Here is a 13,254-nt window from a genome sequence, read left to right as displayed (position 1 = left end):
ATTTGCATAAAAACTGAAAACATTAAATAAAATAAAATTTTTCCTTATGGGATTCACAGCCAAATTCAGTATACATTCAATCAAGACATACCAAATAATCCAAACCCAAATTCGGTATTCATTCAGTAAAGACATACATCCACCTTAAACGACTAGCTAGGATTCAATAATTAAGAGGCCTAACCTTCCTTATGTACGTACTTAACATATACATATGCTCTAAACCACTATAAAAAGGAGGCAGATAGTAGCACCATATATGATCCACATTCCACAACACTAGCCATGGCCAAACTTGTGCAAACCCTAATCCCAATCCTCCCCTCCATCGCAATAATCCTGGCTGTCGCGAACACCGCGTGCTCACAAACGACATCCTTCACCTATGATTTCTCGGGCCATCACCCGAAACATGACCTAACCATCCAAGGCAACGCCCACTTCCCATCCGAAACGACCCACCTCCGCCTCACAAACCCCGAGCCATCCCAAGTCGGCCGAGCCTTACACTCAACCCCAATCCAATTCTGGCAAACCAACGGCCAGATCGACTTCAAAACCATCATAAACTTCATCATCACTCCCAAAGAGGACAAACTACCAGCCGACGGCCTCGCCTTCTTCATCGCCCCTGCCGGCTCCACCATCCCCGCCGACTCCAGCGGCGCCAACCTGGGAATTTTCAACTCCTCCGGCACCGACCCTTCCGTCTTCGCCGTGGAATTCGACCCCCACGTCAACGATCCATGGGATCCTAATTTTCGCCACGTCGGCATCGACATCGGATCGAGGATTTCGAGCAATGCGACGGAGGTGGGCGGCTCCATCACCGGGCAGCGGGTCAGGGCCCGGATCAACTACGCGGGGGCCACGAAGAAGATCACTGTACATGTCACCGCAGGGGAGAAGACGTTCGACGTCAGCTATGAGAAAGACTTGAGCAGCTTTCTTCCGGAGAAGGTTCAAGTTGGGATCTCCGCCTCCACCGGAGAAGAGACCGCCACCCACGACGTCGCATCGTGGTATTTCAGCGCCACAATGGTGAATCGCAAATCAAGCATTACCATATAATACGATGTTAGAAATTTATATAAGCCGATGCTCAAATTAAAAAAATATAATAATATTGTTAAAATAATCAATTTGCATATATAATACTATCTTACATATTTTTTGTTTTTTCTACGAGTCATCATGTTCTGAAACTGTTTAAGAATATAATTTTCAGTTTTTTCTGAAAATTCGTTTCTTGTATGCAATTAGACGTGGCCACGGTTCGTAAAACCGCCGGTTCCGGTTCGGAACCGCCGGTTCCGGTTCATGACATGCTTGAACCGTAACCGGCCCGGCTATGACGGTTCCGGTTCCAGTTTAACCGGCGGTCACGGCGGTTCCGGTTCCGGTTTATAACCGCCGGTTTTTCGCCGGTTCCGGTTCATCCGGGCCGGTTCCGGTTCGGTTCCGGTTTGTTTTTTTTTTATTTTTTTTATTTTTTATTTTTTAAATCTTATAGTTATTACTTCTAAATTTTATAGTACAATCCAAAGAGAAATTGATAACGATAAAGAATTGCAATTTTATTGATTTGAAACTTTGAATGTAAATTTCTACAATACAATTACAAGTTACAACTTACAAGTTACAAAATACAACAATACAAGTATACAACTACACACTTGAATTTAAAATATAGATACAAAATTACAATTTACAAAAAATATATTAAAAGTAAAGTTGAAACAATTAGGAAAAAAAAAAGGAAAAGGACTTGAGCTCAACTTAAATTTAAATTTTGAAATTCAAAATTTGAAAACGTCGGAACCGCCGGTTTTGGTCAGAAACCGGCGGTTTCCGACACCTTTTCAGGTCTACGCTGCAACCCTACGCCCTACGCCTGCAACCCTACCCCCGAACCGTCGGAAACCGGCGGTTTTGTGTCAGAAACCGCCGGTTTTCCGACACGAACCGCCGGTTTCTGACCAAAAACCGGCGGTTAACCGTCCTTTTCCGACCCTACCCCTGCAACCCTACGAACCTACCGGCGATGACCATTTATTTCCGGTTAACCGGTGAATCGGCGGTTAACCGCCGGTTACAGTTTCGAATTTTGTTGAACCGTAACCGAACCGTATGTCGAACCGTAACCGGATTTCGAACCGGAACCGTCGTCCGGTTCCGGTTTAAACCGGCGGTTAACCGGTGGGCCGGTTTGGTTTGGCCATGTCTATATGCAATCAAGACATCGTTCGTTAATGGAATATAGGGTAAGTAAACAAAACGCATAACTAAATATCTTCCAAAATGGGCAATTATTTTAGGCTCATTTATTTCAATTAAATTTGAACATTTAAAGAAAGTTAAATGGGCCGGGGGCTGTATTAGAATTTATAGAAAAAAAATAAAAACTCAGTCCATCCTCTTTGGTGGTGGACCTGGGCCAGGCTGGGCCCTAATTTTGATTTGGTTCTGCTGATCATATTCATTTTTTTGTGTTTCTTTTTAGACGTGTTGATTGTTGAGCAATGGCTAGCCGCAACTGCAGGCTTGCGCATGTCTCTGATAAAATTTTTTAAAACTTTTGTAACTAATTAGATACAATTACTTACCTTTTAATTGATTCCGAGGTTTCCAAGTATGAAAGAATGGACAACTCAATTTTTCCTATGTCTCCGTTTGTTTACATAGAATTACGCAGGCAGAAGTGAAATTGAAGCCCCCAATTCCAAATCCAATGTTTGGCACCGCAAATAAAAATTGGATTTGGAATTAAATACCAATTCTACAATTTGAATTTTAACATCAAAATTATATAATAAAAATATCAACAGTTATAAATTGGACACATTCACATACTACAAACACTACGCGCGCACATACATTGCACACACTATATATACTGCGCTCACACCACTTGCACAAACATTAAATAATTTTTTGACATGTAATTTATATCAATATAATTACATCATTTTGAATGAAAAAAAAATTTAGAATTGAATTATAATTCAATATTTTCAAATTTAATATCATAAAATTTTAATTCCATTCTGTGTACCGAACGGGCTTGGATCCCCTGTTGTGGAAGAATCACAGCAGGGGATGCTGTTCCTCCCAGCATCATTTTTTAAACTTAAAATATAACACTTAATAAAAAAATAAAAATTTTAAAAAATGATGTTGTGAGGAACATGCTGTGATTCTTCCACGGCAGAGATCCAAGTCCGTACCAACACAATCTATTCATTGTCTATGATTTGGTAATATGCTCGCATAGTTAAGTACTTACCTACAAAGTACTACGTACCATACATTAACTATGCTGCATATAATCCACCGAGAATAATTATTTGCTTAAAATTGAGTTGTAGAATTATTATTTGTTTAAAATTGTGATAACAAAAAACACCAAAAGTTATTTTAGCCAATATTAGCCAATATTAATTATTTAAGACAATCATATTATTTCAAACTTATAAATTTTATATTATACATATAATAACATAAGTTTTGTATATTAACACATTAGTACTTAGAATCCAACTAAGTTAAATGCTTAAAAATCAATCGTGTTATTTACATGAACAAATTTTTAAAAATATAGAACTACAATTTGACCAAAAAAACCAATGCTTTGTGTTTCAGTATATCTTTTGTCCAACAAAATATCCTTTATTAAAAACTCAGATTCGTTTAAAAATCAATTTTATGGTATCCTTTTATATCTTTGTCCATCAAAAGCTAGATCCTTTATTAATAACTAAGATTCTTTTTTAAATGTGATCATATATGAATCATATATATGACGGTTTGTGTGAATAATTTTATGTACCAAAATATTTTGTCTAATTAAAAAGATCCGGTCGAGGGCTAACTAATTAATGTATTAGTATGTCACATTCCAAATACAAAACGCATTATATATACCATCATATATCCTCTTTGCCATAATGTGTTATCCTATTTCCATTTATGAAAAATTATAATTTCCTGTTTAATTCGTTTTATATAAGTGTGAATGTCCCGTGAAGGCTCTTAAGAATTTCACTTATAATCAAAACACATATCTTGTGATATCTTATTTCAAAAATGGGAAAAGTTGCATCTTCAGTAATTTTTCAAAAATGGGAAAGGTTGCATCTTCAAATTTTTGCTATGGTTATGATTTTCGGCTTCAGTTTAGAGACAGGTATCATTTCTGTACTTTATAATTTATTATATAGCATGAGTCTTTTTCAGCATTCTATTTACAAAATCAATAAAAGCCATTTTTACATCCAGTCACACGATTTAAAATTCGAAATATTTGAAGTACCTTTCAATTTCAGTATTTCAAAACTAATTTTTGTTTATTCTTCCACTTCATCAATAATTTGATGTCCCTTTTTTAAATTATTAGTAAATCTTTTCCCACCGTTTCACATCATGTTTAAACTAATAAATGATGTTGTACTTTTTTTTTCCAGAGTTTTGCAGTAAGACTGAGTTTTGCATATATCACAACCCTATGGGAGTGATCAATTGCTAACTCATCATTTAATTGCTAACTACAACTAATTTAAGGCCACATGATTTAAAAAAATGAGTGGTCTACAATTTGCCACGTGTAATTTTCATTTTTATTAATTAAATCGAAAAAAATTACAAAAAACGCCAAATTAGGGTTTTGGATGAAAATGTCAATATAGTGTTTCGAAAATATCAACACAATGCTTTGAGAATGTCAACACAAATTTAGGATTGACATTATATATACTTTATATTGACATATTATCTTAGCTGTATTGACATTAGCCTGTGTACGAAAAATACGAAAATTCTAGATTTTTTTTTTCAAATTTTGACGTCGGAACATATGCATGTAGTATATCGTTGGAATCCTTATAAAATTATCTTTAATTTGATATATGTTATATGAATTTAAAGTTTTGGGATTTCTTTTAAAAGTTAGTTATAACTAACTTGACATTAATACCCCTATTGATTTGTATTGGAATTAATCCTATAGCCTTATTGACGTTTTTTGTTGATCGTATTGATATTTTGTGATTAATGATCTAGGCTTTAATTTGAATATCTAATGGCTATTATTGAGTTGTAGTTAGCAATTAAACATTGAGTTAGCAATATAATACTCCCCCACAACCCTATATAAATATATAGAGTTGTGATATAGGGAAAGTGTCCATTAAGCACATAACTAGAGAATAAATCACAACCATAAGATCAAGAAAATCAAGGACTAGTATTAACACATGTGATTTTCAAATTTGAAGAAGAAATCAGTTCACTCTATCACAAATTTACTTCACTATAACAAGGCGGGGGTACAATGGTAATTTCATAGGCAAAATTAGGGTTAAACTCTAATTAGTCTCTCATTTATGAAAATCATCTCTCCCGCTTAGTTCTCTCTTCTGTTTTCTTCCCTTCTTTTCGTTCTCCCATGAACGATTCATTCTCACTCAACGTCAATGCCGTCGCCGTCGCCGTTGCCTCATTCCGTTATCGTCAACATTCCTACCGATTTAGAACTCAACGTTCCGCCGTTTTCAACATCGAACAAATGTAATCAAAACATAGAGATCTCTCAAAATGTAAGAAATCATTCCTACCGATTTAGAACTCATTTTCCATTAAAATTTCTTCATCTGATTTTGATTTAATTTTATTTTGTAGCTTTTTAAACGTCAAAACAAAAATACAACTGGAGAATCCGCCTGTATACTTTAAATCGCCGATCGTGAGTCATTCCTATTTATTGCTTTGATTTTCTTCATTTCAGTGTAGTTTATTATGCTTAAAGTGAATCAGATTATGCTTAGAGTGAAGTATATGATGCATGCCCTATAGTGTTTTGGTTTTTGTGATTTCAGTGAAGTGTATAGAGCTTAAAATGAACTGATAAATGTTAAGAGTGAACTAATATATTGCTCTGTTTTGTCATTTCAGTGAAGTAAAACGTGCTTAGAGTGAAGTATTCCATGCTTAGTGTGAAGTGTTTGTGATCCATGCTTATTGCTCTGTTTTTTCATTTTAGTGAAGTAAAATGTGCTTAGAGTGAGATATTCCATGGTTAGAGTGAAGTGTTTGTGATCCATGCTTATAGTGCACTATTTTTTCATTTCAGTGAAGTAAAATGTGCTTAGAGTGAATTATTCCATGATTAGAGTTAAGTGTTTGTGATCCATGCTTATAGTGCACTATTTTTTCATTTCAGCGAAGTAAAACGTGCTTAGAGTGAAGTATTCCATGCTTAGAGTGAAGTGTTTGTGATCCATGCTTATATTGCTTTGTTTTTTCATTTCAGTGAAGTAAAACGTGCTTAAAGTGAAGTATTCCATGCTTAGTGTGAAGTGTTTGTGATCCATGCTTATATTGATCTGTTTTTTCATTTTAGTGAAGTAAAATGTGCTTAGAGTGAAGTATTCCATGGTTAGAGTGAAGTGTTTTGATCCTTGCTTATAGTGCTATTTTTTTTTTCAGTGAAGTAAAACGTGCTTAGAGTGAAGTATTTCATGGTTAGAGTGAATTGTTTGTGATCCATGCTTTTAGTGCACTATTTTTTTCATTTCAGTGAAGTAAAATGTGCTTACAGTGAAGTATTTCATGCTTAGAGTGAAGTGTTTGTGATCCATGCCTATATTGTTTTTTTTTTTTTCATTTCAGTGAAGTAAAACGTGCAGAGAGTGAAGTATTCCATCGTTAGAGTGAAGTGTTTGTGATCCATGTTTATATTGCTCTGTTTTTTCATTTCAGTGAAGAAAAACGTGCTTAGAGTGAAGTATTCCATGCTTAGTATGAAGTGTTTGTGATCCATGCTTATATTACTTCGTTTTTTCATTTCAGTGAAGTAAAACATGCTTAGAGTGAAGTATTTAATGGTAAGAGTGAAGTGTTTGTGATTCATGCTTATATTGCGCTGTTTTTTCATTTTAGTGAAATAGAACGTGCTTAGAGTGAAGTATTCCATGGTTAGGGTGAAGTGTTTGTAATCCATGCTTATAATGCACTAATTTTTCATTTCAGAGAAGTAAAATGTGCTTAGAGTGAAGTATTCCATGGTTAGAGTGAAGTGTTTGTGATCCATGCTTATAGTTTATATATATGATAGGACAACTATTAATCTTTTGAAAGCTGTTGATATACTTAAAGAAAGACGAAGGGAAAGATCTAGAGCAACGAAAGAAGAGGCTAAGATGATAATTGGAAGCTTGGCGTCTATGAAGGCGAAGATATACCAATTTGATATATTCATAAAATGTTACATTTAGTTCACTGTAAACCCTATTCGGTTCATTTAAATTCAATAGTATGTTTAGAGTGAACAGATTATGCTTAGAGTGAAGTATATGATGCATGCGACATGCCTTATAGTGTTTTTTTTCTATGAAGATTATAGAGTTTAAAGTGAACTAATAAATGCTAATAGTGAAGTATTTTACCTTTGCAGTGAATTAGGTTATGCTTAGAGTGAAGTATATGATGTATGTCTTAAAGTGTTTTGTGTTTTCTTGTTTCAGTGAAGTGTATAGACCTTAGGGTGAAGTATATGATGATTGTTACTATGGTGAGCGGGAACAAGATTGGAAATGTATTGCCTAAAAGAAGCAGCAAGGGAATACTCCAATGACTAAGAGCAAAGTATTGCAGCGCATTAATATTGTCGGAAATAAACCCTAAACCCTAAACCCTAAACCATAAGTCATTGAATAACTTGACGACAACACCAAAGCATTATCAAGAATGTAGCAACAACATGGAGATAGATGTGACAAAATTATTGTAAACTTCAATCCTTCATGCCCATTTGTATGAAAATGATATAATTTATAATATTTGTCGTTAAATTTAATATAAAGCTCATCCGTTTCAATTAAATTAAATATTATGTTGACTATTTACTTCACTGTAAAGCATATTTGCTTCACTATAGAGCATATTTGCTTCACTGTAATTCACTGTAAAGTAATTATACTTCACTATAAGCATATAATAGTTCACTATATGCACAATATACTTCATTGTAGTGAAAAAATAGTAAACTATAAGGCATGTTTAATTTACATCACTATATGCACAATATGCTTCACTGAAAATGAAAAAAATAGTTGACTATAAGACTTGCAAAATATACTTCACTTCATGCTCACTGTACTTTACTTTATGAAAAAACAGTGCATCATTAGAACATTACACTCTATGCATAATATACTTCACTTTAAGCTCAACTTTATGCTCAATATACTTCACTTTATGAAAAAACAGTACATCATTAGAACATTACACTTTATGCATAATATACTTTATTTTAAGCTCAGTTTACTTCACTTAATGCGATATTAAAAATCATATTTACTTCACTAGAATGAAAAAATAGTACACCAGAGGGTATGCTCAATATATTAACTGTAAGCATTTAATAGTTCACTATACGCTTAATATACTTCACTTCATGGCAATATACTTCACTATATGAAAAAACAGTATACTATAACCAAAATTCTTCACTCAAATATTTAAAATCATTCAAAAGTGAACTAAACATTCTACAAAGTGAACTATTTCTGCTAGATTCTCACTGCCCCTGTTTTCACACTTGTAAGTGAACTAAACATGAATCATAAGTGCACTAAACATACTACAAAGTGAACTATTTCTGTCCAGATTCTCACTGTCTATGTGTTGTCTTCTCTTTCACCTTTTTGCAGTTCCTCGAATCATGGTGTCCAATATCATGGTAGTTTCCACATTTTCGACCTGGTTTCATTGATAACCTCACATCTTACTCCTTTTTCGAAATCTTCCTACTTCAACTTCCCTTTGTACTGACAACATGCAGAGGATGAACTTCAATTAAGTTGGGAACTTATGAATCATAGAAGTTACCGATCAATGCTCTCTTTTGTGTGGAAGACAGAACAACACCTTGGAAACCAAGAAGATGTTTCTTACCTTGGACAAAAGGGCAACAACAAATGTCACAGGGTGACCATGATTATCCTAACCCATATAGGAGCAAATATCATACAATAGCTACATATTAAAACCATCATATATAATAACTTTAATGCATGCCTTATAGTTTACAGTGAAGTATATTATGCATGCCTTATAGTTTACTATTTTTTCATTTCAGTGAAGTATATTGACTATATAGTGAACTAGTACATGCTTATAGTTAATTAAAGTTGTTTTATAGTGTACAATTTGAAGCATATATACATCACTTTGACTACTATATACCTCACTTTGACATCTTTTCACATCATACACACTCTAATCATGCTAAGAATAAACACATAGACTTCATCTTCATCACTTTCACTGATAATAATTGATAATTACCTTTAGATTCAATTTCTTCTTCTCCCGACGAAGAGGAATCAGAATCAGAATAATCTGCCAACGATGGTTACGGAATTGAATCCATGTGATCAGAAATTCAAATGTCGCTGATCAATCACGCTGGATAATGAATCAGAAACAAATTGAGCTGGAGTAATGAATCGTGGTTGACTAATCGCGGTGGAGGAATGAATCGGGATGAATAAATCAGGAATCGTTGAATCGTGATGGAGAAAAATCGCATATCATGGCTGATTAATTCAAAAATTTGGACGATTCACGATGAACAAATCAGAAATCTGGATCATTCAAGAAAAACGCGATTTGATTAGGAAGATTAAATCAGAAATCTGGACGGAAGATGAACAAATTGTGAATCTATGGAAGAAATCATAAGCTGAATTTGGTTAAGATTGTACAGATCGCATACACACAATTCACGTTAATCTTATGAGTTCCAAAACTGCCCTTAGGCTTTTATTTTGAGAAAAATCTAAAAGATTATTTAAGCCATAGGATTAATTTGGAGTAATAAGATATGTGGCTGAGATTTATTCTCTAGTTATACACTTAAAATTAGTTAGACCTTGATCACTCCTCTATATATATATATATATATATATATATATATATATATAGAGTCCTATTAACCACAAATCCACCCTTAAAGACCAAACTAGAGACCAAATTAGGGCCACTCATTTTTCTTAATCTTATGGTTATGATTAATTTACAATTAATTTAATATTTTAATAAATAAAAACGTTTTTTTTTAGATTTTTTAAATTTTTTTAAATTTTTTTAAATTTTTTTAAAATTTTTTTTTTATAATTTTATTTATTTATTTTTATTCGATAAAAACTTGCTGGAGTAAATAATGAACTATATTCACTACATAATGAACTAAATGAATGTATGTTATGAACTTATTACTTCATTCAGTCGTGCTATTACTTCATTCCATTAGTTTATTACTTCATTTATTCATGCTATTACTTCATTCTATTAGTTTATTACTTCATTCAGTCATATTATTACTTCATTTCATTAGTTTATTACTCCCTCCGTCCCATTAAAAATGCAACGTTTACTTTTGCGCACTTATTTTGAAAAAATTATAATAAATAACTAAAGTGGTGAAAAAATAAAGTACGAGAGAGAATAATGTAGATGAGAGTCCCCTTTATATTATTCTCTTTTTTACTTAATTTTTTCTCTACTTTAACTATTTATTATTATTTTTTCAAAATATGTGTGAAAAAGCAAACGTTTCATTTCTAATGGGACAGAGGGAGTACTTCATAATGTGTTATGACATAATTATCTTTCAGTTGGGTTTAGGGTTATTACTTCATTCCGTTAGTTTATTACTTCATTAAGTCATGTTATTAATTCATTCCGTTAGTTTATTACTTCATTCAGTCATGTTATTGTTATGAGCTTATTACTTCATTCAGTCGTGCTATTACTTCATTCCGTTAGTTTATTACTTCATTTATTTATGCTATTACTTCATTCAGTCATGTTATTACTTCATTCCATTAGTTTATTACTTCATAATGTGTTATGACATAATTATCTTTCAGTTGGGTTTATGGTTATTACTTCATTCCGTTAGTTTATCACTTCATTCAGTCATGTTATTACTTCATTCTATTAGTTTAGTACTTCATTCCGTTAGTTTATTACTTTATTCAGCCATGCTATTACTTCATTCCGTTAGTTTATTACTTCATTCAGTTATGTTATTATTTCATTTCATTAGTTTACTACTTCATTTCATTAGTTTATTACTTCATTTTATTAGTTTATTACTTCATAATATGTTATGACATAATTATCTTTCAGTTGAAGTAAATTCAGTATATAATGAATGCGAAAAATTACTTCATAACATACATTCATTTTAGTTTATTACATTTTATTAGTTTATTACTTCATAATATGTTATGACATAATTATCTTTCAGGTTGAAGTAAATTCAGTATATAATGAATGCGAAAAATTACTTCATAACATACATTCATTTAGTTCATATATATATATATATATATATATATATATATATATATATATATATATGGGTGTGTTACGGTCAGAACAGTGTTACGTGTACATTTTAACACAAATCATGTACATTTTATACACATATAATGTACCACCCCCATATGTAATAATTATATGGGGATGTACATTATTTTGGGGTGGTACATTATTACATATGGGGGTGGTACATTATATGTGCATAAAATGTACATGGTTTGACGTTCTGACAATATTTAGTGTTCTGACCTGAATACATCCCTATATATATTTATATATATATATAGGGATGTGATCATATCATAACTCATATTTATGGTGATAACCTAATAACCCTCATTTTATGGACGAAAAATATCATTTTATGGAACAGAATATCATTTTATGGAATAAAAGTATCATTTTATGCATGCTGAAAAAATATCATTTTATCGTGTACAAATATCATTTTTAGTAAAAATGATACTTTTGACCCATAAAATGATAGGGTTATTAGGTTATCACATAAATATGAGTTATGATATGATCACACCCCTATATATATATATATATATATATATATATATATAGAGTTGTGATCAACGTCGAACCAATTTTAAAGACCGAACTAGAGACCAAATCTGGGCCATTAGATCTAGTTTTTTTGATGAGATGTGCTGCTGTGAAAATTTTTTCGGCTTCATTACAAGCCCATTTTACTTCATTATATAGGTTTATTACTTCATTCTGTACTTCAAATGCTTCTACACATACTTCATTCCAACAATTTATTACATTATTCCATGTGTTTATTAAACCATATTAGCGCCATGGCGTTGGTGATAGATATTGTAGAGAGAAAGAACGGCACGCGACGGCGAAACCACATTTACGTACTCGAATGAAGTAAAAACTTACTGGATAGAGTCCCATTATCCACAAATCCACTCTTAAAGACCGAACCACCGAACCCTACCAAATTAGGGCTTTTACATCTAGTTTTTTATGGATAAGATACAGAAATTTATAAATTATTTTCGCCTTCATCACGAGCCTATTTTAATTCATCCGAAGGTAAATAAGTCATACTAACATGTTACGAAGATTTAACTTCGTTCCAGAATATATTACTTCATTCTAGTAGGTTTTTACTTCATTCCAGTAGGTTTTTACTTCATTCCAGTAGGTTTTTACTTCATTCCAATACGTAAATGTGGTTTCTCCGTCGCGTGCCGTTCTTTCTCTCAACAATATCTATCACCACCGCCATGGCGCTAATATTGGTTTGATAAACACATGGAACAATGTAATAAATTATTGGAATAAAGTATGTGTAGAAGCATTTGAAGTCCTACTGGAATGAAGTAAAAATCTTATCCAATGAAGTAATAACGTTCCTGAATGAAGTAATAAACCCACTTGAATAAATTGCATGTTTAAATGTTAATCAAGCAAAAACCCACGTCAATGAATTTGAATGAAACATATGTTGAATCATTTCAAAACCTACTGGAAGCAAGTAAAAACATGTTGTAGTTTCAAGGTATTAGGTACAGAATGAAGTAATAAACATATACAATGAAGTAAAATGGGCTAGTAATGAAGCAGAAAAAATTTTCACAGCAACACATCTCATAAAAAAAACTAGATCTAATGGCCCAGATTTGGTCTCTAGTTCGGTCTTTAAAATTGGTTCGACATTGATCACAACTCTACTCTCTCTCTATATATATATATATATATATATATATAGGATCATGATCAATTGAGATTATTTAGGCTAATTGAGAAATGAGATGCAATATCAGCCACTCATTTTTATTAAATGAGTGGTCCAGATTTTGCCACACAATAAATATTATTAGATTAATTTAATATGAAAGGGTA

General features: G+C 32.5%; 1 protein-coding gene across 1 annotated transcript; it reads left to right on the top strand.

The window, feature by feature from the left end:
• The first annotated feature begins 275 nt into the window (after positions 1 to 275).
• On the top strand, positions 276 to 1,152 carry LOC125191989 (lectin CPL-like). Its single transcript, XM_048089441.1, has one exon. The coding sequence runs from the start codon at positions 286 to 288 to the stop codon at positions 1,069 to 1,071; it is 786 nt and encodes a 261-aa protein (XP_047945398.1). The 5' UTR covers positions 276 to 285; the 3' UTR covers positions 1,072 to 1,152.
• The last annotated feature ends 12,102 nt before the right edge of the window (positions 1,153 to 13,254 follow it).

Source organism: Salvia hispanica, chromosome 6 (assembly GCF_023119035.1).
Source record: "Salvia hispanica cultivar TCC Black 2014 chromosome 6, UniMelb_Shisp_WGS_1.0, whole genome shotgun sequence".
Classification (NCBI taxonomy): Eukaryota; Viridiplantae; Streptophyta; class Magnoliopsida; order Lamiales; family Lamiaceae; genus Salvia; species Salvia hispanica.
The sequence above is the reverse complement of the archived record's forward strand: the minus strand, read 5'-3'. Positions and strand labels throughout refer to the sequence as shown.